The sequence below is a fragment of the Oncorhynchus keta genome, chromosome 24, assembly GCF_023373465.1.
Source record: "Oncorhynchus keta strain PuntledgeMale-10-30-2019 chromosome 24, Oket_V2, whole genome shotgun sequence".
Classification (NCBI taxonomy): domain Eukaryota; kingdom Metazoa; phylum Chordata; class Actinopteri; order Salmoniformes; family Salmonidae; genus Oncorhynchus; species Oncorhynchus keta.
In genome coordinates, this window is record NC_068444.1 from 30,832,589 (window position 1) to 30,860,151 (window position 27,563).

At 42.5% G+C, this 27,563-nt stretch overlaps 2 protein-coding genes across 4 annotated transcripts in view; both read left to right on the plus strand.

Moving 5' to 3' along the window:
- Window positions 1–6,924: 6,924 nt before the first annotated feature.
- LOC118403004 (diacylglycerol lipase-beta-like) lies at window positions 6,925–24,668 on the plus strand. 2 transcript variants are annotated; one of them, XM_035801436.1, is made up of 15 exons: window positions 6,925–7,046; window positions 8,901–9,052; window positions 9,302–9,476; window positions 20,325–20,592; window positions 20,684–20,806; window positions 20,908–21,035; window positions 21,233–21,359; window positions 21,469–21,552; window positions 21,779–21,856; window positions 21,965–22,045; window positions 22,129–22,256; window positions 22,371–22,439; window positions 22,930–23,002; window positions 23,123–23,370; window positions 23,484–24,668. In XM_035801436.1, the coding sequence occupies exons 1-15, from the start codon at window positions 7,006–7,008 to the stop codon at window positions 23,677–23,679; spliced, it is 1,971 nt and encodes a 656-aa protein (XP_035657329.1). In that variant the 5' UTR covers window positions 6,925–7,005; the 3' UTR covers window positions 23,680–24,668. The 2 variants fall into 2 exon arrangements, with proteins under 2 accessions (XP_035657329.1, XP_035657328.1); XM_035801435.2 differs by lacking the exon at window positions 6,925–7,046 and adding an exon at window positions 7,565–8,416.
- Window positions 24,669–26,550: 1,882 nt separating this feature from the next.
- The window catches only part of LOC118403005 (C-Jun-amino-terminal kinase-interacting protein 4), a 48,027-nt gene continuing 47,014 nt past the window's right edge, over window positions 26,551–27,563 (plus strand). The window contains exon 1 of one of the 2 annotated variants that reach the window (XM_035801439.2): window positions 26,551–27,177. In XM_035801439.2, coding sequence (XP_035657332.1) covers window positions 26,878–27,177 — 300 coding nt within the window. In that variant the 5' untranslated portion in view covers window positions 26,551–26,877. The remainder of the gene's footprint in view (window positions 27,178–27,563) is intronic. The other variant, XM_035801441.2, reaches the window with a different exon arrangement.

The following is a 27,563-nucleotide window of genomic DNA, read 5'->3' on the forward strand; positions in this document are numbered from 1 at the left end:
AACAAAGTAAAATTCCATCTAAAACAATGACATGAGCACTGTCCCAATTAATCTCTGCTCAACTCCTCACTACTCACATCCTCCTCAAAACTCATGAGGAGATCTGAGGCGAGGAACCTAGGGTCGTCTCCAATGGGGTTTTAGAAGGAAACGCAATGGTCAGTCCTTGTATCCATAGCTCTGTCTATGAATTTGAGTGGTTACATTTCTCCAACCCCATCCCTCAGATCCAGTGAAGATCTCCAGGTTCTTCAAGTGGGGCATCTGCATAATCTATAGAGGTCAGAACAATACAGGAGATGGAATTAGATTTAATATGGAGTTGAAATCCCAATTTAGAGTACTTGTACAATCCATAGATCTTGGTCAAAAGGTCAACAAAAGTAGGGCACTGGAGTTTTAGGAAGGTGGAGCAATACATGCAGTATGTGCTGAGTTGTGTAAGGCATAAAATGAGTTGGTGACTCACTGGTCCAAACTTGGTGTTCTCTGCCTCATTGCTGTTGTGGTCCAGGGTGATGAAGTAGAAGCCTGACTCCACCTTGTCAAGCATTGTTCTCTCAACACAATGACCGGTCTCCTGAAAACAACTGGAGTGAGCGGGAGGAAAACAAAATGTCAGAAAATGTCAGAGTTAAATTGGAGTTTACATGTTTTAACACCTTAATGTGCATTCAAGGTAACAGTCCAAGACCGCTATGGATAATAATTTAGTCAAATGATAACTCACAATGTGGGACTGGATTGAGCTGAGCTTCAGGGCAATTCCATGATAACAGAGATGCTGATGCTAAGATTTTCTTTCTTTAAAATCTGTCAAACAACCCACACCCCACTCCCCTGTATCTCTCACAGAAATAATTTTCATGATCTCTGCTCTGACACAAAGTAAAACAACCGAGGAAGAGGCTTTTGGCATGAATGCATCGGCCATCACTGGAGAGTGAGCTGCACATTTGAGTCAGTGAAACAAGCATTTTTAGGATTATAATTTCCTCATTGTATCCTACAATGCGTGTTGCCACACAGCAAGGCCTAGGCTATTGATGGAGTCAAGTCAAGGTCATTTTTAATTGAGCTCAGATTCCGTGTCAAAGTAGCCTGTGAGGTACTGCACTGACACAAATGACTGACTTGGTTGAAAAATGGATAATAAAAAGATTGTGGGAGCTGCACTGATAGATTTCAGTGCACCCTTTTGATATTATTGACCATAACCTTGTTGAGAAAACGTGTACTACCGTTCACAAGTTTGGGGTCATTGAGAAATGTCCTTGTTTTAGAAAAAGTGAAGGCTATTCCATGCGAGAAATGGCCAAGAAACTGAAGATCTTGTACAACGCGGTGTACTACTCCCTTCAGAACAGCGCAAACGGTCTCTAACCAGAATAGAAAGAGGAGTGTCTAGTTTGAGAAACAGACACCTCACAAGTATTCATTAAATAGTACCCGCAAAACACCAGTCTCAACGTCAACAGTTTAGATGTGACTCCGAGATGCTGGCCGTCATTCACAGGAGAAAAAGACGGAGATATCGAGGACAAAGGTCGGGATGCCTTGTAAGGATCTGGCAGCGAGTGGATAATTTTCCTTTACCATTGGTCCTAATTGTCACACCCTGATCTATTTCACCTGTCTTGTGCACTCTGTACGTTCTGGATTCTGACCTGGTTTATGAACTTCTGCCTGTCCTTGACCTGCCCTCTTGCTCGCACTTAGTTTTTCAATAAATAGCAGAGGCTCGAACCATCTGCCTCCGGTGTCTGCATCTGTCTCTCGCTCTGTGTCGTTATACTATTAGCCAATGTGCAATAATTGGATAATAAAATAGACAAACTACAAGCACGTATATCCTACCAACGGGACATTAGCTGTAGTATCTTATGTTTCACCGAGTCATAGCTGAATGACGACATGAATAACATACAGCTGGTGGGTTATACACTGTATCGTCAGGATAGAACAAGGCGTGGCGGTCTGTATATTTGTAAACAACAGCTGGTGCACGATATCTAAGGAAGTCTTGAGGTTTTGCTCGCCTGAGGTAGAGTATCTCATAAGTTGTAGACCAAATATTTACCAAGAGTTTTCATCTATACTCTTCATAGCTGTCTATTTACCACCACTAAAAGATGCTGGTATTAAGACCACACTCAATGACTTGTATACGGCCGTAAGCAAACAGGAAAACGCTCATCCAGAGGTGTTTTACCTCATTTCTACCAGCATGTTAAATGTGCAACCAGAGGGGGTGAAAAAAACTCAACCACCTTTACTCTACACACAGAGACGCATACAAAGCTCTCCCTCGCCCTCCATTTTGGCAAATCTGACTAATTCTATCCTCATGATTCCCTCTTACAAGCAAAAACTAAAGCAGGAAGCACTAGTGACTCGGTCAATAAAAAAGTGGTCAGATGAAGCAGATGCTAAGCTACAGGACTGTTTTGCTAGCACAGACTCCAATATGTTCCGGGATTCTTCCAGTGGCATTGAAGAGTACACCACATCAGTCACTGACTTCATCAAAAAGTGTATCGATGACATCGTCCCATAGTGACCGTACGTACATACCTCAACCAGAAGCCATGGATTACAGGCAACATCTGCACTGAGCTAAAGGCTAGAGCTGCCGCTTTCAAGGAATGGGACTCTAACCTGGAGGCTTAAAAGAAATCTCGCTATTCCCTCCGACAAACCATTAACAGGCAAAGCGTCAATACAGGACTAAGATCACATTGTACTACCCCGACTGATGCTCGTTGGATGTGACAGGGCATGCAAACTATTATAGACCACAAATGGAAGCACAGCCATGAGCTGCCTGGTGACACGAGCCTACCAGACGAGCTAAATTACTTCTATGTTTGCTTTGAGGCAAGTAACACTGAAAAATGCATGAGAGCATCAGCTGTTCTGGATGACTGTGATCACGCTCTCTGCAGCCGATGTAAGACCTTCAAACAGGTCAACATTCACAAGGCCACAGGGCCAGACGGATTACCAGGACGTGTACTCTGAGCATGCGTTGACCAACTGGCAAGTGTCTTCACTGACATTTTCAACCTCTCCCTGTCCCAGTCTATAATACCAACATATTTCAAGCAGACCACCATAGTGTTGGGCACAGGGACTAAGGTATCCTGCCTAAATGACTACTGCCCTGTAGCACTCACTTCTGTAGCCATGAAGTGCTTTGAAAGGCTGGTCATGGCCCACAGCAACACCATTATCCAAGAAACCCTAGACCCACCCCAATTTGCATAATGCCCCAACAGATCCACAGATGGTACAATCTCTATTGCACTCCACACTGCCCTTTCCTACCTGGACAAAAGGAACACCAAATGTGAGAATGCTGTTCATTGACTACAACTTAGCGTTCGACACCATATTGCCCCCCAAATCTCATCACTAAGCTAAGGACCCTGGGACAAAACACCTCCCTCTGTAACTGGATCCTGGACTTCCTGATGGGCCGCCCTCAGGTGGTAAGGTAGGTAACACATCCGCCATTCTAATCCTCAACACGAGGGCACCTCAGGGGTGCGTGCTCAGTCCCCTCCTGTACTCCCTTTTCACTCATGACTGCATGGCCAAGCATGACTCCAACACCATCATTAAATTTGCCGATGACTCAACAGTGGTAGGCCTGATCACCGACAACGATGAGACAGCCTATAGGGAGGAGGTCCGAGACCTGGCCGTGTGGTTCCAGGACAACAACCTCTCCCTCAACGTGATCAAGACAAAGGAGATAATTGTGGACTACAGGAAAAGGAGGGCCTGTATCATCGGCGGGGCTGTAGTGGAGCAGGTCGAGCGCTTCAAGTTCCTCATGGGCCCTCAGATCCTCAAAGTTCTACAACTGCACCACCGATTGCATCACTGCCTGGTATGGTAACTGCTTGGCCTCCGACCGCAAAGCACTACAGAGGGTAATGTGTACGTCACTGGGGCCAAGCTTCCTGCCATCCACCTTTTATTTAACCAGGTAGGTTAGTTGAGAACAAGTAATCATTTACAACTGCGACCTGGCCAAGATCTAGCATAGCAGTGTGAACAGACAACAACACAGAGTTACACATGGAGTAAACAAGTCAATAACACAGTAGAAAAAAAGAGTATATACATTGTGTGCAAAAGGCATGAGGAGGTAGGCGAATAATTACAATTAAGCAGATTAACACTGGCGTGATAAATGATCAGATGGTAATGTGCAGGTAGAGATACTGATGTGCAAAAGAGCAGAAAAGTAAATAAATAAAAACAGTATGGGGATGAGGTAGGTAAATTGGGTGGGCTATATACCGATGGACTATGTACAGCTGCAGCGATCGGTTAGCTGCTCAGATAGCAGATGTTTGAAGTTGGTGAGGGAGATGAAAGTCTCCAACTTCAGTGATTTTTGCAATTCGTTCCAGTCACAGGCAGCAGAGAACTGGAAGGAAAGGCGGCCAAATGAGATGTTGGCTTTAGGAATGATCAGTGAGATACACCTGCTGGAGCGCGTGCTACGGGTGGATGTTGCCATCGTGACCAGTGAACTGAGATAAGGCGGAGCTTTACCTAGCATGGACTTGTAGAAGACCTGGAGCCAGTGGGTCTGGCGACAAATATGTAGCGAGGGCCAGCCGATTAGAGCATACAGGTCGCAGTGGTGGGTGGTATATGGGGCTTTGGTGACAAAACGGATGGCACTGTGATCAACTGCATCCAGTTTGCTGAGTAGAGTATTGGAAGCTATTTTGTAGATGACATCGCCGAAGTCGAGGATCGGTAGGATAGTCAGTTTTACTAGGGTAAGTTTGGCGGTGTGAGTGAAGGAGGCTTTGTTGCGGAATAGAAAGCAGACTCTAGATTTGATTTTAGATTGGAGATGTTTGATATGAGTCTGGAAGGAGAGTTTACAGTCTAGCCAGACTCCTAGGTACTTATAGATGTCCACATATTCATCCAGGGGGGTGATGCTAGTCGGTCGTGTGGGTGCAGGCAGCGAACGGTTGAAAAGCATGCATTTGGTTTTACTAGCGTTTAAGAGCAGTTGGCGGCCACGGAAGGAGTGTTGTATGGCATTGAAGCTCGTTTGGTTAGATAGCACAGTGTCCAAGGAAGGGCCAGAAGTATACAGAATGGTGTTGTCTGCGTAGAGGTGGATCAGGGAATTGCCCGCAGCAAGAACAACATCATTGATATATACAGAGAAAAGAGTTGGCCTGAGAATTGAACCCTGTGGCGCCCCCATAGAGACTGCCAGAGGACCGGACAACATGCCCTCCGATTTGACACACTGAACTCTGTCTGCAAAGTAGTTGGTGAACCAGGCAAGGCAGTCATTAGAAAAACTGAGGCTACTGAGTCTGCCGATAAGAATATGGTGATTGACAGAGTCGAAAGCTTTGGCCAGGTTGATGAAGACTGCTGCACAGTACTATCTTTTATCGATGGCGGTTATGATATCGTTTAGTACCTTGAGCGTGGCTGAGGTGCACCCGTGACCGGCTCGGAAACCAGATTGCACAGCGGAGAAGGTATGGTGGGATTCGAGATGGTCAGTGATCTGTTTGTTGACTTGGCTTTCGAAGACCTTAGATAGGCAGGGCAGGATGGATATAGGTCTGTAACAGTTTGGGTCCAGGGTGTCTCCCCCTTTGAAGAGGGGGATGACTGTGGCAGCTTTCCAATCCTTGGGGATCTCAGACGATATAAAAGAGAGGTTGAACAGGCTGGTAATAGGGGTTGCGACAATGGCGGTGGATAGTTTCAGAAATAGAGGGGGGAGCTGTTGGCCGAGGTTGGAGTAGCCAGGAGGAAGGCATGGCCAGCCGTTGAGGAATGCTTGTTGAAGTTTTCGATTATCATGGATTTATCGGTGGTGACCGTGTTACCTAGCCTCAGTGCAGTGGGCAGCTGGGAGGAGGTGCTCTTGTTCTCCATGGACTTTACAGTGTCCCTGAACTTTTTGGATTTAGAGCTACAGGATGCAAATTTCTGCTTGAAAAAGCTGGCCTTTGCTTTCCTGACTGACTGTGTGTATTGGTTCCTGACTTCCCTGAACAGTTGCATATTGCGGGGACTATTCGATGCTATTGCAGTCCGCCACAGGAAGTTTTTGTGCTGGTCGAGGGCAGTCAGGTCTGGAGTGAACCAAGGGCTAGATCTGTTCTTAGTTCTGCATTTTTTGAACGGAGCATGCGTATCTAAGATGTGAGGAAGTTACTTTTAAAGAATGACCAGGCATGCTCAACTGATGAGATGAGGTCAATATCCTTCCAGGATACCCGGGCCAGGTCGAACCCGGCGGTGTCAGAGGAAGGCCTTAAAAATTGTCAAGACTCCAGCCACCCTAGTTATAGACCATCACTGACCCCCCTTTCCTGTCTGTTCTCACCCTCTTCTGCCACTCAGTCATGCTGGTCTTCAAAGTCCTACTCCTTTACTAAACCCTGGCATCCTTGACTTCACTACAATGTTTTTAGTTAAACCAGAGATCATATAGAAAACAAAACCACATTGGCTTTGGTTAAACATTAGCTAACTAGCTAAAGTTAGTTTCAAAGACGGTACAAAAACTCTGTGGTTAGTTAGCTTGCTAACGTTAGCTTTCTAGTGAGCTGATATTAACCTATATTGCCCCATCAATAGCGGCTTTAATAGCAGAAGTTCAAATAACTACCTATTTTAATATTGAAATCATAGTTGATTAGCTAGCTAGTTGGTAAGCTAGTTTCTCTACTGAAAAACTATCAAACTTAGGCTGACTTCTTTATTATCAGCCATTGTTCACCTTTCACTGTACTCTTTCATCTCTCTGGTAAAACATCTGGTTAGAGAGCAGTGAAGCTGTGATTTGTCAAAAAACCTAGCCAATTGTGTTATAGTAGACTGCAACAGTCCATGTTCTTTGGCTAGAATTTCCCCTATTATAAAATAAGCGGTTGCGAGAGCAAATGGATTTTGGAGACCAAACTGGTTAATTGGTGTGGGAGAAAAGACAGTGTGTGCATGGAGTTTTTAAATTTGCAGTCATTTCTGAGTCTTGACATGTAAGTATTTCTTTACGAAAACAAAAATCTCTGTTTTCATTAATTTACTGCATGTGGCAATGCAGTTCTGCTCACACAAAGTCACACAGATTCTGTATTTAAATCACTAATACAGTCTTAATTATATGTGGAGATAAAATCCTTTAGTGACACAGAAATGAAAAGTTGTGTATTGTCTACATAGCAGTGAAAATCAATGCTGGGCTTTCTGATAATGCTGCCAAGGGGTAACATGCATAAACTGAACAGTATCAGACCAAAAATCTAACCTTGTGGAACGCCACCTGTGATATGTATTTTGTTTGAGTTGTGTTCACCAAGGTTGACAAAATCTCAACTGGTTAAATAGTTCCTAAACCAATTTAGAACTGGACTGGAGAGGCCAACCCACCTCTCCAAACTGTCCAGAAGGACATCATGGTCAACAGTGTTGAATACAGCTCTTAAAGACAAGAGTACAAGGACAGAGAATGTCGCCTTATATTCAATGATCTGATTCTATATTATATATTTTGTAAAACAATAGTAGTGTTACAATCAAGTATTTTTAATTGTCTTGGCCTAGACCACAAAACAGTGGAAGCAACTGATAACGACACGAGAAGCGGAACTTTATTTTCACAGCACGTCGTTCGACAGGTTTTTTTAAATAGACACAATCACTAGAAGAAAACAAAACATTTCGAGCAGCTTTGTTTGCTTCTGTACTGGCAGCCTGCAACCTACATGAATTATTTTGGGAAGTTTTTCCTCAGATAAATATGTAAACCAATGCTGTTGACGATGGCTTCCAGGAATTTACCAGGAATTAAATGACCGGTGAAGGTTGTGCGCAATAACAACGGTATCGTTAGCCTACTCCTTGCTAGATAACGTAGCAAATCGAATTCAACGAAGCCAAATAATCTAGATTTATAAAAATAAAAAAAAACATTTTACAAATCCGTGACATTACAAATAGATTGTGAACAAGTGTGCGGTCATTTAGCTATGCATGGGCTCTTGTTGAGGGGAAATGCTAGCTAGCCTAGAGGTTCTAGCTAATAGCTAGCAAATCGCGTTAGCCTAAATTCGACGAAAGCAAATGGCAACAAAGTAACGACCTTCCCTTTTACATCAATAACAGTAATTTCACGATCGAAGGTGTTGCGAAATGGCCATCTTAAAGTAGCATTGCTTCTCCGAAAGATAACAAATCAGAACGTTGTCAAGTTAGCTAGCTAGGTAACGTTATTTATCTCGTTCCTGACGGCGATTGTAGTGTAGCTATTTGTCATGCCTGGAATGATAGCGTTTGGTCGGCGATGGGGCATCGCAAGCGACGACCTGGTCTTTTCCGGCTCTTTTGAGCTGTTCGTCAGGGTTCTATGGTAAGTGAACTCAACATTAATGGAACGATATCCAAAGCAAAGGGAGGGATGATGCAAAACTTTTTGTCATATCATTCCACGTGCAGTAAATGACAGCTTTAAACGTAGCTGTCAGTAGTCGTAGCTACATAGATCCCACACTCAGTCGCACCTTGTTGTATTCTCTCATTGTTTGTATTTCACTTTGATTTATTATACAAGCAAGAATAACACAACGCTATCCTCCCTGCTATGCCCAACCCACAACCTGGTAAAGGTTGCTGCACTGACCTCTATTGGGGTGTATTCATTATGCCGAATATGTTGCAAAACGTTAAACAAAAGGAGAGAAACGGGAGGGTACCAACGGAATTTGTCCAATAGAAACTTGTTCTGTTTTGCAAGTGTTTGGACTAATGATTACACCCCTGGTATTGCTTTGATGTGTTTTAATGATCTAAAAAAAATCTAGTCAATCATGCTGTATCTCTTCACTGCCCGACAGGTGGATCTGGACGCTGGCTCTGTACACTCTCCATAAGGGGAAGTTTGACTGTTCAGGTGGGAGAGTTCTACACAGCTACCTGGTGGTTTTACTGGTCCTGTTGGCTTTCATCATCCTGTCTTTATGTGCCATCGTCTACGTCAGCGCTCAAGGTGAACCTTGCACACTTTTACTGTTATGACATGATGAAAGGAATTTACATGAATTTACTATATTATACACTGGGTTTAGAATTGGTGTGATATATATTCTAGTTTAAAATTATTTATTTTTTTACCACTTTTAGTAATATTTTCAGTGCAATCAACAGGTCTGGTTATCATAACATATGACAATCCTCCTCTTCACCATGACTCAGAGTTTTACGTTGTCAACATCTCTGATTGTCTTTGTTTCCCCAGGGACCATCACTAACCCGGGCCCGCGACGCTCCATCCCGGTGCTGTTGTATGTGCGGGCGATGCTGTACGTCCCTGAGCTGATCTGGGCCATCCTGGGGGCCATCTGGGTGTCTGATGACAGCCGGGGCTGTGAGCCTGCTGAGGTGGGGGCCGTCATTGCAGCAGTGGTCGCCAGGTGGGTGGGAAGAATGCTTTTTCCTGTACGTATACTGTGGTATGAATTTGGGGATTTTCATTAAATTTAATCCATAGAAGGGACCTTTTTTGACTCCATAATGTTTCATCTGTATGTGCTACAAAGGAAAATTGGTGTCATATGAAGCTTTACCACTTTCTCTATATTATGAGAAATATAAAAATTTCATTAACAATAAATACCCTTATATTAATATATGGATATTGAAAAATCTAAACATAAATACTGAAAATATAAAATTTTTGATTAGGAACATATTTCATATTGTTGAACATAATATACTCTACGAGCATATCAAAGTGCGATTTCTGCTAGTTTTTATGGCCCATTTTTATACAGAGACATTTGTATAGTAGGCAATCACAGCCCTCCTTTTACATGTATCAAATCATATTTTCATTGGTCACCAACACATGGTTAGCAGATGTTATTGTGAGTGTTTTGCAAAATGCTTTGCTTCTAGTTCCAACAGGGAAGCAATATCTAACAAGTAATCTAACAATTCCACAACAACTACCTAATACACACATCTAAAGAATGGAATAAGAATATATACATAAACTCAGCAAAAAAAGAAACGCCCCATTTTCAGGACCCTGTCCTTCAAAGATAATTCGTAAAAATCCAAATAACTTCACAGATCTTCATTGTAAAGGGTTTAAACACTGTTTCCCATGCTTGTTCAATGAACCATAAACAGTTAATGAACATGCGCCTGTGAAACGGTCATTAAGACACTAACAGCTTACAGGCGGTAGGCAATTAAGGTCACAGTTATGAAAACTTATGACACTAAAGAGGCCTTTCTACCGACTCCGAAAAACACCAAAAGAAAGATGCCCAGGGTACCCGCTCATCTGTGTGTACGTGCCTTAGGCATGCTGCAAGGAGGCATGAGGACTGCAGATGTAGCCAGGGCAATAAATTGCAATGTCCATAATGTGAGAAGCCAAAGACAGCGCTACAGAGGGAGACAGGAAGGACAGCTGATCGTCCTCGCAGTGGCAGACCTCGTGTAACAACACCTGCACAGGATCGGTACATTCAAACATCACACCTGCGGGACAGGTACAGGATGGCAACAACAACTGACTGTTTGCAATAGGCTGAGAGAGGCTGGACTGAGGGCTTGTAGGCCTGTTGTAAGGCAAGTCCTCACCAGACATCACCGGCAACAATATCACCTATGGGCACAAACCCACCGTCACTGGACCAGACAGGACTGGCAAAAAGTGCTCTTCACTGACGAGTCGCGGTTTTGTCTCACCGGTGTTGATCGTCGTATTCGCGTTTATGGTCGAAGGAATGAGTGTTACACCGAGGCCTGTACTCTGGAGCGGGATCGATTTTTATTTTCATTTTATTTAAAAAAAAAATTAAAAAAAATGTAAAGGGGGAGGATTCATCGTGGTCTGGGGCGGTGTGTCACAGCATCATCGGGCTGAGCTTGTTGTCATTGCAGGCAATCTCAACGCTGTGCGTTACAGGGAAGACATCTTCCTCCCTCATGTGGTACCCTTCCTGCAGGCTCATCCTGACATAACCCTCCAGCATCACAATGCCATACTGCTCGTTCTGTGCCTGATTTCCTGCAAGACAGGAATGTCAGTGTTATGCCATGGCCAGCAAAGAGCCAGATCTCAATCCCATTGAGCACGTCTGGGACCTGTTGGATCGGAGATTGAGGGCTTGGGCCATTCCTCACAGAAATGTTGGTGGTAGAGTGGGGTAACATCTCACAGCAAGACCTGGCAATCTGGTGCAGTCCATGAGGAGGAGATGCACTGCAGTACTTAATGCAGCTGGTGGCCACACCAAATACTGACTGTTACTTTTGATTTTGACCCCCCTTTGTTCAGGAACACATTATTCCATTTCTGTTCGTCACATGTCTGTGGAACTTGTTCAGATTGGTTCAGTTGTTGAGTCTTATGTTCATTCAAATATTTACACATGTTAAGTTTGCTGAAAATAAACGCAGTTGACAGAGGACGTTTCTTTTTTGCTGAGTTTATACATGTATGGATGAGCCAATGACCGAGCAGCATAGGCAAGATGCAGTAGATGGTATAAAATACAGTGTATATACATATGAGATGAGTAATGCAAGATAGTTGAAGTCGGAAGTTTACATACACTTAGGTTGGAGTCATTAAAACTAATTTTTCAACCACTCCACAAATTTCTTGTTAACTAACTATAGTTTTGGGAAGTCAGTTAGGACATCTGCTTTGCATGACACAAGTCATTTTTTCCAATTCACTGTATCACAATCCCAGTGGGTCAGAAGTGTACATACACTAAGATGACTGTGCCTTTAAACAGCTTGGAAAATTCCAGAAAATTATGGTATGGCTTTAGAAGCTTCTGATAGGCAAATTGACATAATTTGAGTCAATTGGAGGTGTACCTGTGGATGTATTTCAGGGCCTACCTTTGAACTCAGTGCCTCTTTGCTTGACATCATGGGAAAATCAATTGAAATCAGCCAAGACCTCAGGAAAAAAATTGTAGACCTTCAAGACTTGTTCCTCCTTGGGAGCAATTTCCTGAAGGTACCACGTTCATTTGTACAAACAATAGTACGCAAGTATAAACTCCATAGGACTACGCAATCGTCATACCGCTCAGGAAGGCGACACATTCTGTCTCCTAGAGATGAACGTACTTTGGTGTGAAAAGTGCAAATCAATTTCAGAACAACAGCAATGGCCCTTGTGAAGATGCTGGAAGAAACAGGTTCAAAAGTATCTATATCCACAGTAAAACGAGTCCTATATCGAAATAACCAGAAAGGCCGCTCTGCAAGGAAGAAGCCACTGCTCCAAAACGGCCATAAAAAAGCCAGACTGTGGTTTGCAACTGCACATGGGGACAAAGATCGTACTTTTTGGAGAGATGTCCTCTGGTCTGATGAAACAAAAATAGATCTGTTTGGCTGTAAAGCCCATCGTTATGTTTGGAGGAGAAAGGGGGAGGCCTGCAAGCCGAAGAACACCATCCCAACCGTGAAGCACGGGGGTGGCAGCATCATGTTGGGTGGGTGCTTTGCTGCAGGAGGGACTGGTGCACTTCACAAAATAGATGGCATCATGAGGTAGGAAAATTGTGGATATATTGAAGCAACATCTCAAGACGTCAGTCAGGAAGTTAAAGCTTGGTCACAAATGGGTCTTCCAAATGGACAATGACCCCCAGCATACTTCCAAAGTTGTGGCAAAATGGCTTAAGGACAACGAAGTCAAGGTATTGGAGTGGTCATCACATAGCCCTGACCTCAATACCACGGAAAATGTATGGGCAGAACTGAAAAGGCATGTGCGAGCAAGCCTACAAACCTGACTCCGTTACACCAGCTCTGTCAGGAGGAATGGGCCAGCTCTGTTAGGAGGAAGGCTACCCAAAATGTTTGACCCAAGTTAAACATTTTAAAGGCAATGCTACCAAATACTAATTAAGTATATGTACATTTCTGACCCACTGGGAATGTGAACGTCTGACTTCAACTGTATGTTAATGTTATTAAAGTGGTCAATGATTTCAAGTCTGTATCTAGGCAGCAGCCTCTCTGTGTTAGTGGTGGCTGTTTAACAGTCTTATGGGAAGGAAGCTTTTTTTCAGTCTCTCGGTCCCAACTTTGATGCACCTGGACTGACCTCGCCTTCTGGATGGTAAGCGGGGTGAACAGGCAGTGGTTCGGGTGGTTGTCCTTAATGATCTTTTTGGACTTCCTGTGACATTGGGTGCTGTAGGTGTCCTGGAGGGCAGGTAATTTGCTCCCGGTGATGCGCTCTGCAGACCGCACCACCCTCTGGAGAGCCCTGCGGTTGTGGTTGTTGCCGTACCAGGCGGTGATACAGCCTGACATGCTCTCAATTGTGCATCTGTATAAGTTTGAGGGTTTTAACCTCTCTGGGACGTTGAAAAGCCAGGGAAAATGCAGACTGCCAAATTTTAATAAATTACTATAAAAATTAAACTTAGTTTAAACTTAGTAAACTTAGTTTAATTAAACTGTAGTGTCGTCATTAAATCACACATGCAAGACAGCAAATTAAAGCTACACTTATTGTGAATCCAGCCAACATGTCAGATTTCAAAAAGGCTTTTTCCCGCGAAAGCAAACGATGCTATTATCTGAGGATAGCACCTCTGTAAACAAAAGAGAGAACATATTTCAACCCTGCAGGCGCGACACAAAACGTAGAAATAAAAATATAATTAATGTCTTTGACGAGCTTCTTTAAAAAAAAATGTCCCATAAACATCACAAATGGCCCTTTTTGTTTGATTAATTCTGTCTATATATCCAAAATGTCCATTTATTTATTTGGCGCGTTTGATCCAGAAAAACACTGGTTCCAATTAGAGCAACGTGACTACAAAATATCTCAAAAGTTACCTGTAAACTTTGCCAAAACATTTCAAACTACTTTTGTAATACAACTTTAGGTATTTTTTTTATGTAAATAATCAATAAAATTGAAGACTGGATGATCTGTGTTCAATACAGGAAGGAAACAAACTGTAGCATGCTTTCTGGTCACGCGCCTCTATCTAACAGTACACTTCAAGTGACCCTCGTTCAAGATGGCCGTACTTCTTCATTACACAAAGGAATAACCTTAACTTATTTCTAAAGACTTGACATCCAGTGGAAGCGATAGGAATGAGAACCCATTGAAAAGAGTGACCTCAAAAAAAAATCTGAATGGTTTGTCCTTGGGGTTTTGCCTGCTAAATAAGTTCTGTTATACTCAGACATGATTCAAACAGTTTTAGAAACTTCAGTGTTTTCTATCCAAATCTACTAATAATATGCATATCTTATCTTCTGGGGATAAGTAGAAGGCAGTTGAATTTGGGCATGCATTTCATCCGGACGTGAAAATACTGTCCCGTCACCAAGAAGTTAAGTGACAAGCCAAATTTCTTCAGCCTCCTGAGGTTGAATTATAAAAAATAAAAAATAATTTAACCTTTAACTTGGCAAGTCAGTTAAGAACAAATTCTCATTGACAATGATGGCCTTCCCCGGCCAAACCCTGTGCGCTGCCCTATGACGGTAGGAAACAACATCTTCACTTTGCTGATCCTCAACACTGGGGCCCCACAAGGGTGCGTGCTCAGCTGTTGCACTTTCTTCACCACACTGTCTGTGTTGGTTAACCATTTCAGTTTGTCTGTGGTGTTTACGCCGAGGAACTTTTCACCTTCTCCACTACTGTCCCGTTGATGTAGATAGGGGGCTGCTCCCTCTGCTGTTTCCTGAAGTCCATGATCATCTCCTTTGTTTTGTTGACGTTGAGTGAGAGGTTGTTTTCCTGACACCACACTCTGAGGGCCCTCGTCACCTCCCTGAAGGCTTTCTCGTCGTCGTTGTTGGTAATCAAGCCTACCACTGTAGTGTCGTCTGCAAACTTGATGATTGAGTTGGAGACGTGCATAGTCACGCAGTCATGGGTGAACAGGGAGTACAGGAGGGGGCTGAGCGTGCACCCTTGTGGGGCCCCAGTGTTGAGGATCAGCGAAGTGGAGATGTTTCCTACCCTCACCACCTGGGGGCGGCCTTGCGAGGGTTAACAAGTTTAAATGTCTTACGTCGGCCACAGACTAGGAGAGCCCACAGTCCTTGGTAGCGGGCTGCGTCGTTGGCACTATATTATCCTCAAAGCGGGCAAAGAAGGTGCTTAGTTTGTCTGGAAGCAAGACGTCGTGTCCGTGATTGTCTGTAGACCTTGCCACATACGTCTTGTGTCTGAGCTGCTGAATTGCGACTCCACTTTGCCTCTATACTGACATTTTGCTTGTTTGATTGCCTTGCGGAGGGAATAACTACGCTGTTCTGTATTTGCCATATTCCCAGTCACCTTTCCATGGTTAAATGCGATTGTTCACGCTTTCAATTCTTTCCGTATGCTGCCGTATATCTACAATTTCTGGTTAAGGTAGTTTGTAGTTGTCAGTGGGTACAACATCTCCTGTGTACTTCCTTATAAACTCACCCACCGAATCGGTGTATATGTCGATATTATTCTCTGAAGCTACCCGGAACATGTCCCAGTCCGCTTGATCAAAACAATCTTGAAGTGTGGATTCCGATTGGTCAGACCAGCGTTGAATAGTCCTTATGCCGGCTACATCCTGTTTGAGTTTCTGCCTATAGGAAGGCAGGAGCAAAATGGAGTCTGGTGTTTTGCGGGTACAATTGAATGAAGCTGCCAGTTGAGGACTTGTGAGGCAGCTGTTTCTCAAACTAGACACACTAATGAACTTGTCCTCTTGCTCAGTTGTGCACCGGGGCCTCCCACTCTTTCTATTCTGGTTAGAGCCAGTTTGCACTGTTCTGTGAAGGTAGTAGGTCACGGCGTTGTACTTCAGTTTCTTAGCAATTTCTTGCATGGAATAGCCTTCATTTCTCAGAACAAGAATAGACTGACAAGTTTCAGAAGGAACGTTCTTTGTTTCTGGCCATTTTGAGCCTGTAATTGAACCCAGAAATGCTGACGCTCCAGTTACTCAACTAGTCTAAAGAAGGCCAGTTTTATTGTTTCTTTAATCAGCAGTTTTCAGCTGTGCTAACATAATTGCAAAGGGGTTTTCTAATTATCAATTGGCCTTTTAAAATGATCAACTTGAATTAGCTAACTCAATGTGCCGTTGGAACACAGGAGTGATGGTTGCTGATAATGGGCCTCTGTACCCCTATGTAGATATTCCATTTTCAAAAATCAGCCATTTCAAACTACAATAGTAATTTACAACATTAACCATGTCTACACTGTATTTCTAATTAATTTGATGTTATTTTAATGGACAAAAAATGTGCTGTTCTTTCAAAAACGAGGACATTTCCAAATGTACGGTAGTGTATATATTTACCCCAAAAATATATGGGACATTGGAATTGATGCGGACAATTACATTGATGGAAGCAACAATCTATCCACAATTTTAAAGCTGATCCACTCCTGAAGTTATTTATTTGTTTATTTTAACTTTAAAAAATTGAGAAAATTGGCTATGGTAAAATTTATAAATTGGATCATAACTCTACATCTAGTAGAGATCCCACTCTGGAACTTTGATATGCCTGTAGAGTATGTTATGTTTAACAATATATTTAAAAATGTGCCAATCTAAGAATGGAATATTCTTCAATATTCATTTAAAATCAAAATACTACTCATATTACAGAGCAAGCGTTAAAGCTTCATGACACATATTTTTGCTTTGTAGCACATACAGATGAAACATTATGCTATTATGTCTTAAGGAGGCCTGGGTAAATCAAATTAATTATTTCTCAATAATGCTTTAAGATACAAACTTCAAATATTTTAGGCAGGGAATAACCTGTTTTGGCAATTTTTATGGTATATCATAAAAATTAATCAATCACAGGACGTTTTTACTCATTCAGCAGTTTATACCAGATTAAGTACAATACCATTGGAAATGTATGTTGAAAGTTCTATTTATATTCCTGAAACTTAAGTTGAAAATGATGCTTTTGCTGCTTCTTGTTAACAAGACATATTGATAATAGCCCAATGTCAAAACACAGTTTTAATGTCCAAATCAATAAACGATATTCAGAAAGAGTTATGTGCTATATTGAAAACCTAAAGTATTCTATCTACACATGCAATCATATTACTTGTATTTTTTCTAACGAGCAGCATATAAACTGGACACAATCATTTTGTTTTGACAAATGGTAAAAATCACTCATCAGTTAGTGGGGATGCGCTGTTGAAACTACCACAACGAATAAAAAAATAAAAAATACATCACTAGTGAGAGGACAACCTGCAGAACAGTCAGTTACATTTTGAAATGTTGCATTTTGATACGGCAGTGGTGTAAAAATACTTTTAAAGTACTACTTAAGTAGTTTTTTGGGGGTATCTGTACTTTACTTTACTATTTATATTTTTGACAACTTTTACTTCAATATATTCCGAAAGAAAAGAATAAACTTTTTACTCCATACATTTTCCCTGACACCCAAAAGTTCTCGTTTCATTTTGAGTGGCTAGCAGGACAGGAAAATGGTCCAATTCACGCACTTATCAAGAGAACATACCTGGTCATCCCTACTGCCTTTGATCTGGCGGACTCACTGAACGCAAATGCTTCATTTGTAAATTGTGTTGTGCCCCTAGCTCTCCGTACATTAAAAAATAAGAAAATGGTGCCGTCAGGTTTGCTTAATATAGGGAATTGGAAGTTATGTATACTTTTACTTTCAATACTTAAGTATATTTTAGCAATTACATTTACTTTTGGTACTAAGTATATTTAAAACTAAATACTTTCAGACTTTTACTGAAGTAGTATTTTACTGGGTACTGGGTACTTTTACTTGAGTAATTTTTTTATTAAGCTATCTTTACTCTTACTCAAGTATGACAATTGGGTACTCTTTCCACTTTTGGTTTGAGCGTTGGGCCAGTAACCGAAAGGTTGCTAAATTGAATCCTCAAGCTGACAAGGTTAAAATCTGTCGTTCTGCTCTTGAACAAGGCAGTTAACCCACTGTTCCTAGGCCGTCATTGTAAAGAAGAATTAGTTCTTAACTGACTTGCCTCGTTAAATACATAAATTCCACCTCTGGATACAGGGTCACAAAAACAGAAAGGGAAACACAACACTGTTTTGTCAATTAATCCTATCGATTATCACTTTGAAATTAATTGTTCGAGTGGGGGGATATGAGGTTGCACATCCTGTTAACTAACACAGCTAAAAAAAAACACACCAGAATCTGGGAATAATTTGTACGTCACTGGTTAGAGGATCATTTTTGGTGTAACACTTACATTTAAAAAAAATCACTTCCATCAATACCACTCTGAAATCAATAGAACAGGCAAACGTTTGGTGTAGCCACACGGAGTTACCTATACATGTTTGGTTAGATGAGAATTTGTAGAAGGCTTCTATTTATATTTTGGAATGGAGGATGTTGATTTCGGGAGGCTGCCATCACTGAAAAGGGAACAAACCACTTCTGTTAACTTCAACGAATCATGACCCGCCATAGGATATCAACAGTGACAACGGTTGGCCGTTATTTAAGGGATAGTTGGACTGTCAAATTCGTTTATTGGTGTGTGACCAGCAGCTTTTATAAAGAGACCCTTAAACGCATCATGTAAAGTGTTGGTCCCATGTTTCATGAGATGAAATAAAAGATCCCTGACATTTTCCATACAAACAAAGTGTATTTCTCTCAAATATTGTGCACAAATTTGTTTATATCCCTGTTAGTGAGCATTTCTCCTTTGCCAAGATAATCTATCTAGCTGACAGGTGGGGCATATCAATGAGCTGATTAAACAGCATGAACATTACACAGGTGCACCTACTGCTGGGGACAATAAAAGATCACTTTAAAATGTGCAGTTTTGTCACAACACAATGCCACGATGTCTCCAGTTTTGATTAATCGTGCAATTGGCATGCTGACTGCAGGAGTGTGATGTTCGTTTCTCTACCATAAACTGCATCCAATGTTGTTTTTGAGAATTTGGCAGTACATCCAACCGACCTCGCAACTGCAGACCACATGTATTGTGTCGTGTGGGGGCGAGCACTTTGCTGATGTCAAAGGTTGTGAACAGAGTGACCCATGGTGGCGATGGGGTTATGGTATGGGCAGGTATAAGCTATGTACAACGAACACAATTGCATTTTATAGATGGCAATTCGAATGCCCATTGTCGTGCCATTCATCCGCGGCCATCACCTCATGTTTCAGCATGATAATGCATGGGCCCCATGTTGGAAGGATCTGTACACAATTCCTGGAATCTGAACAAGTCTGTTCTTCCGTGGCCTGCATACTCACCAGACATGTCACTCATTGAGCATGTTTGGGATGTTTCCACAAATATCCAGCAACTTCTCACAGCCATTGAAGAGGAGTGGAACAACATTCCACAGGCCACAATCAACAGCCTGATAATCTCTATGTGAAGGAGATGTCGCGCTGCATGAGACAAATGGTGGTCACACCAGATACTGACTGGTTTTCTGATCCACGCCCCTACCTTTTTTTTAAGGTTTCTGTGACCAACAGATGCATATCTTTATTCCCAGTCATGTGAAATCCATAAATTAGGGCTGGTTTCCTTAAATGAACTGTAACTCAGAAAAATATTTGAAATGGTTGTTTATCATTTTTGTTCAGTATAGTAATACATAATGGAAAGTAGCGTTGTATACATTATTTAGATATGGCAAGATAATTCAAATAAACTCACAGATTTGTTCAATAATAAGATTTCTTACTAATTGAACCATATTTAGAGATTTAAAGTCTCTTATGCACAACTTAACCTGGCACCCTAGAAAGAGCTCCCATAGTGACTGTGCAGCAGCCCATTAATTTGACATCTCTAAATATTTTATTTATTTAACCTTTTATTTAATTAGGCAAGTCAGTTAAGAACTTTTTTTTATTTTTTAGAATGACGGCCTACCCCGGCCAAACTTTCATCTAGACCGGACGTCGCTGAGCCAATTGTGCGCCTCTCTAATACAATTCCTAATATTTAGGTGCATGGCCTTTTGCCCTCCAGAACAGTCTCAATTCATCCGGGCATGGACTACAAGCATAGCTTTCACCTGGATTCACCTGGTCAGTCTATGTCAACAATCCTTCCTCCAAAGGACCCTTCTATAGATTACATTTATTGAAAATCCAAAACACCACGGTCCTGTTTTGTGAGGTATCGCCCATATAGGCCTACATCCTACCTGAATATACAGTACATTGGCAGTTTACATTGTGTTTACATTCCTCTCCCTCCCTGGCAGTTGGATCTTGCTGCTGTCCACAGGGGTGGGAGTGCTGTTTGTGTTCGACCCACTGGGCAGCTGCCTTCCTGGGCCTCCGTCCCAGGAGCAGCTAGGGGTAAGGGACCTGGAGAGCAGTGAGGGCTCCCAGCTTCTGTCCACCGCCCGCTCTGTGGCTGTCAGGGTGTGGGAGAGCAGGCTAAGGCTGCTCTGCTGCTGCCTGCCTCAGGATGAGAGCCACAGAGCTGCGTTCTCCAGCATAGCTCAGCTTGTCAGCGGATTCTTCTCGGTGAGTAAGGGAAACAGGGTGTGTCTGTGTACATCTTGTTGGTCAGTGTGAGACTTTTTTTAAAACTAATCATGTTTTCATTGTGTGTTAGGATACAGACCTGGTTCCCAGTGACATCGCAGTGGGTCTGGCTCTGCTACATCAGGAGCAGGATAAGAAGGAGCAGTGTAGGGATCCAGACGAAGTCCTGTCTCACAGCCCCTCATCACCGATCGTAAGTACTGGAGTCAGTCAATAAGTCTGTCAATCCATCCAAAAATAATCAGTGCGTCCATTAAATTAATCAATTACAATTTGTGTGTGTTTGCTCTGCAGGCAGAGGATCTTGAGGCAGAGCTGGAGAAGGCAGCCCACTGTATGCAATTTGCTATAGCAGCGTATGGCTGGCCCATGTATGTCTACTCCAACCCACTCACTGGAGCCTGCAAACTCAGCGGGGACTGGTAAGACTGTTACACCTCTAATTTAACGTGCTCATCCTTCTCGATGTTTGAGCCGGGGTGTGAAAGTAATTTGGCCACTTTGTTAACAGCAATATCTAGAGGAGTGGCCACCACCTACATAACTACATAAACAAAAACACAAGCATTCCTACATATGCACTGTAAATACTTATATGCCCGTCTACTGTGTGTTTCAGCTGTAAGACCCAGTCTGCTGAGTATGACATTGTCGGAGGAGACAACATGGGTTGCCATTTCTCCTCCATCCTCCACAGCACCGGCCTACAGTACAGAGACTTCATCTACGTTAGCTTTCACAACCAGGTACTTCGACTCAGGGCAAATCTCAAGTGAGATCCTATTCCCCATTAGTTTGCAACCTTTGGCCAGTACTGAATTCTCTACTGATGAAATGCAACCCTGTGTGTTCCAGATCTATGAAATTCCATTCTTTGTGGCTCTGGACCATAAGAGAGAGGCAGTACTGGTGGCTATCAGAGGAACACTGTCACTCCGGGTGAGACTCCATCACTCCGTTCCACCAATCAATCTATCAATCTATCAATCTATCTATCTATCTATCTATCTATCTATCTATCTATCTATCTATCTATCTATCTATCTATCTATCTATCTATCTATCTATCTATCTATCTATCTATCTATCTATCTATCTATCTATCTATCTATCTATCTATCTATCTAAATTTCTCACTCACTCGTTCATGTACATTTCTGTGTAGGATTTGCTGACTGACCTGTCTGCAGACTGTGAGAACCTCCCAGTAGAGGGAGTGTCAGGAACATGCTATGCTCACAAGGTGGATAGAATAATCACATTACTTCATCTATTGAATGTACATGTCTATGTATTTCTATCAGAACATTCTTTATTTGTAGATGGGAGCTGTAACCTCTGTGTTTCACAGGGCATGTCTCAGGCAGCCGGCTACATCTATAAGAAACTCCTCAACGATGGCATTCTAAACCAGGCTTTTACCATCGCACCTGTAAGTCTCCTTACCTGTCCTCTCTCCGACAAAGTACATTCGTTGTAACCTTAGAAGCACTAACTGTGTGTGTGTGTTTTCAGGAGTACAAGCTAGTCATCACAGGCCACAGTCTTGGAGGGGGTACAGCCTCTCTTCTGGCCATTCTATTACGTAGCTCCTTCCCCACCCTACAGTGTTACGCCTTCTCTCCACCAGGGGGACTCATGAGGTACCAACACACATTCAAATAATTAATGTTTAGCATTATGTCAAGTGAGGATTTAAGTTTGTGTAATGTACATAGTATTATTCCGATTAATTTCCCTTTGTGCTCCCTCTGCAGTAAAGCCCTGGCGGAATATTCCAAAGACTTTGTGGTGTCTGTGGTATTGGGGAAGGACTTGGTGCCAAGGTGAGGAGAGGAGCCACTTTAGACTGAGATGCCCCCCTCCTCCTGTCATGTGCTCTGTACTCCCATGTTTATCTCAGACAAAAGTTTACCCTGAAACAAACTGTGTTCTATTAATGAGTTTCTCAGTATTACACATTATTATACTAGTACACACAGTGGACCAGGATAGGGATTCGGAAACTCTTGTTTTATTCATGTGTCAGTGTGTCAACTCAAGTGGAAAGTCCTGGTTTCTGAGTCTGAATGTGAATGTGAAAGTGCTGTGGTGTAGAGGCTATTCCTGACTCTGAACGATGGAGACGCTATATTTAGGATCTGCCCCCTTATTACAGGCACACAGAAAATGAGAGCAACTCTCCTGCCCTCTCACTCTCTTCTCTCTCCCTCTCGCTCTCCTCTCTGAGTTAGAGTTCAAGTGCTTGTTCTGTGTTTTGGTGAATGCACAGATTTCATAAATTTTTCCTCTCTCCTCCACTTCCATCTCTCTCAGGTTGAGTTATCCCAACATGGAGGACTTGAAAAGGAGAATATTAAAAATGGTTTCTAATTGCAATAAGCCCAAGGTGAGAACATTCAAATTCAAATCCAAAATTGAGTAAATTAATCAAATAAGTTGGGCAGAATCCTAACTTGGGACCCTTATGACTTCTCTCTCTCCCCCTCTCCTTTTCCCTCTCCCTCAGTACCGTATCCTACTCCAGGGCTGTTGGTATGAGTTGTTTGGGGGAGATCCTGATGACTTCCCTACTGAGATGGACAGGCGGGAGGAGGAACTTAGCCAGCCGCTCCTGGGGGAGGAGACACTGCTGATTCGTGGCTCCTCATCCTATCAAAGCCTGGCTTCTGAGGACTCGCCGGTACACTGCGCCCACCTGCCACTTTATTTACCGGGACGTATACTGCACATTACAGAGGACGGCCCATCGCGGAGGTGTGTGGCACAAACACAAAATACATTACACCCATGTCTGCCTTTGTCATTGACCAAAGTTTTTGTCCTCTACTTTTTCTTTCCCTTCCTTCCCTCCTTCATCGCTTCTTCAGGTCCTGTTTTTCCCAGGTGCGTTACCGGGCGGAGTGGTCCAGTGAGACAGCATTCCGGAGTGTTCTCATCAGTCCTAGGATGATCGCCGACCACATGCCCGATGCTGTACTCCGATCTCTCCACAGTATGACACAGGACAGGCCCTTCAACCTCTGCCCCTCGTCGCTTAGCAACAGCCACCTCAACGTCATCTGAGTCACACTGCTACACACGTACACACACCTGGACAGGGCGAGCCTGACTGTCTGTTGCGAAGGCTGTCCCCAGTCCTTTCGTTCTAGTTTCATCTCTTCCCGCCCCATCTCAAGTCCCCCCCCAGTTTCTGTCCCTGTTTTGTCCCTACTCCATGACCAGGATACTCAACAGCGAATACAAAAGGGACAAGACAATTGGACTCCTCGATTAAAGGACTGTGCAGGATTGTCTTTCTCATTAGGCCTTATGATGATTTATTTATGTAGTAAACATTTGTTGCCATTTCATTGGTTATTGCTATCTTCTTCTGAGTAATTCCATGAACTGTCATTGTGTCCTTATCATCCATTGTGCTCTGTGTACATACCTAGATTGCAGTGTTACTGTAATTCCAAAAGTGTACATTCAGATTTTATTTTATTTTGTTTTAATTTTTTTATTTAGGCTGCTGATTTTGAGATTTTTTGATTATGTAACTATGCTTTGTCTTGTGTGGAATGTCTAAGACTTAGAAAATTGCTTGAGGTAGAATTTGTCCTGGACCACAGATCTAAGATCAGATGACCCCCTCCCCCTCTCTTTACCCTAACCATAAGGGTGAAGAGCAATATCTGACCTTGCATCAGTGTTAAGAGGACATTTCTACCTACTCAAAAAATCAGGGCCCTATTGGCCTATGCATTGCAGATCAATAAGTCTCATCAATACTCCCAATGCTTGAACAGTTTGTTTTTGCCCCATATATGCTAAATGAGTAGTGTATGAAACAAATGAGTTAATTGGCATGAAAACAACTTCTAGGTGATATGAGGTAGCCTAAATGACTCCAGTTTCATGACACATGTTCTGTTAACATGCCATATACATACTTTATAAGGTAATTAAATATTGAAAAATGAAAGTCAAAGTAATGGTTTTACATCTTGAATCGTGTATTTGTGATGATGGACTCATCATACAAATAAAATGGTCATTAGTCACTGCAGTTATTTTTGTATTTGGAGGCTGGTTTACTTACACTACCAGTCAAAAGCTTTTACACACCTACTCATTCAAGGGTTTTTCTTTATTTTTACTATTTTCCACATTGTAGAATAATAGGGAAGACAACTATGGAATAACACATGGAATCATGTTGAAACCAAAAAATCAAAATATATTTGATATTCTTCAAATAGCCACCCTTTGCCTTGATGACAGCTTTGCACTCTTGGCATTCTCTCAACCAGCTTCACCTGGAATGCTTTTCCAACAGTTTTGAAGAAGTTCCCACATATGCTGAGCACTTCTTGACTGCTTTTTCTTCACTCTTGTGGAGGACAGGTCATCTGATGCAGCACACCATCACTCTCATTGGACAAATAGCCCTTACACAGCCCGGAGGTTTGTTAGGTCATTGTCCTGTTGCAAAACAAATGATAGTCCCACTAAGCCCAAACCCGATGGGATGGCGTATTGCTGCAGAATGCTGTGGTAGCCATGCTGACAGTATCACCAGCAAAGCACCCCCGCACCATAACACCTCCCCCTCCATGCTTTACAGTGGGAAATACACATACGGAGATCTTCACCCACACAGCGTCTCACAAAGACACAGCGGTTAGAACCAGAAATCTAAAATTTGGACTCATCAGACCAAAGGACAAATTTCTACCGGTTTAATGTCCATTGCTTGTGTTTCTTGGTCCAAGCAAGTATCTTGTTATAGGTGTCCTTTTAGTAGTGGTCTCTTTGCAACAATTCAACCATGAAGAGGCTACAGAGTAGCCTAGTGGTTAGAGCGTTGGACTAGTAACCGAAAGGTTGCAAATCCCTGAGCTGACATGGTACAAATCTGTCATTCTGCCCCTGAACAGGCAGTTAACCCACTGTTCCTAGGCCATCATTGAAAATAAGAATTTGTTCTTAACTGACTTGCCTAGTTAAATAAAGGGGGAAAAAATGAAGGCCTGATTCACACAGTCTCCTCTGAACAGTTGATGTTGAGATGTGCTTGTTACTTGAACTCAGTGAAGCATTTATTTGGGCTGCAATTTCTGAGGCTGGTAAAACGAAGGTAACTGGGTCTTCCATTCCTGTGGCGGGCCTCATCAGAGCCAGTTTCATCATTGCGCTTGATGGATTTTGCGACTGCACTTGAAGAAACATTCAAAGTTCTTAATTTTCCGTATTGACTGACCTTCATGTTATGATGGACTGTCGTTTCTCGTTGCTTATTTGAGTTGTTCTTGCCATAATATGGACTTTCGTATTTGACCAAATAGCCCTATCTTCTATATACCACCCCTACCTTGTCACAACACAACTGATTGGCTCAAACGCATAAAGGAAAGAAATTCCACAAATTAACTTTTAAGAAGGCACACCTGTTAATTGAATTTCATTCCAGGTGACTACCTCACGAAGCTGGTTAAGAAGGCCAAGAGTGTGCAAAGCTGTCATCAAGGCAAAGGGTGGCTATTTGAAGAATCTCAAATATAAAACAGATTTTGATTTAACACTTTTGGTTATTACATGATTCCATATGTGTTATTTCATAGTTTAAATGTCTTCACTATTATTCTACAATGTAGAAAATGGTTTTAAAAAAAGAAAGAAAAACCCTTGACTGAGTTGGTGTCCTAAAACGCTTGATCGGTAGTGTACCTTATTTACTAAACATTTGAAAAGTCCCCCATCAATTTTTAGAGACTAAAGTTAAAGCAACAGTACAGTGCTGAGGCACATTGAACAAAGTTGGCAAATTAGAGAAATGAACAATATTGATGTGGACAGTGCTATTGAATGAAAAACACTTACAACGGATTAGCCGTACATTTTCTCCCCTAGATCCCTCCCAGCCCTCTTATAGCGTGTGACGTCACTGTGACGGGCCAGTCATCAACAAGAACACAGAAGCTCATCTGTTGGGAAGTCGGGAGGAGAACTAACTGAAAACCCGGAGCCAAGTAGAGACTTTTCTATTTAGCCCCCCTTATAAGTCAACCGTCCATAGGAGAAAGGGGTCGCAACTTGTTTAACGTCGTTTGTTTTTCTCTTAAAAATAAAGTAGCTAACGGTAGCTCAGTTAGCTATATTTAATAAGGGACACTATTTGGTCTCGCTTCACAAATAAGGATAAGGCAGGTTGCTGCTGGCAGGCTTTCTCGAGTAGCTTTTTCCTCGGCTAACCTGCTAACCTTAGTTTGCGAGAAGAAAATGGAGTTGGACGATGGAGTACTCTACCAGGACGACTCTGGTAGTTCGGCGATGATGTCCGAAAGGGTGTCGGGTCTGGCGAGCTCCATTTACCGGGAGTTTGAACGGTTGATTGGTCAGTACGACGAGAACGTTGTGAAAGAACTCATGCCGCTCGTCGTCGCGGTGTTGGAGAACTTGGACGCGGTGTTCGCGGAGAACCAGGAGCACGAAGTCGAGTTGGAGCTCCTAAAAGAAGACAACGAACAACTTGTTACCCAGTATGAACGGGAGAAATCGCTCAGAAAATCTGCAGAAGAGGTGGGTTTGAGTCCTCGACTGTCAAAGAAAGGGGGAGAGTAAGACAACTTTCGCAGACAGACCACGAAACTGATCTAAAAACTGCTTGCTACTGCTAGGCCACTCAAGCTAGCTTTGACAGTTCAAGCGCAAGTAATGTTCAACAACAAGCACAGACTGTGCCCAGTACTGTAGCTACTATTCCCATAGGGTTAATTTGCACATAGCAGGGCCTATTGCCTGTGAGAACTTGCAAACAATTATGCATGGACTAGATTGCTTGCTAGTTTTAAACCCTGAAAGTCAATGTTAGTAAACTGCACAGGCTAATCTTATAAAGCTATAGCATTCTGAAGCTAGCAGGATATGTCATCTGGTTGCAACAGCTGATAAGGTTGCATATTACC

Coding starts and splice junctions, on each gene's coding strand:
- LOC118403004 (XM_035801435.2), top strand. CDS start 8,322: ATGCCTGGAATGATAGCGTTTGGTCGGCGATGGGGCATCGCAAGCGAC. Junction 21,857..21,964: donor GAACATGCTATGCTCACAAG/GTGGATAGAATA, acceptor TGTGTTTCACAG/GGCATGTCTCAGGCAGCCGG. Junction 22,440..22,929: donor GGGAAGGACTTGGTGCCAAG/GTGAGGAGAGGA, acceptor CATCTCTCTCAG/GTTGAGTTATCCCAACATGG.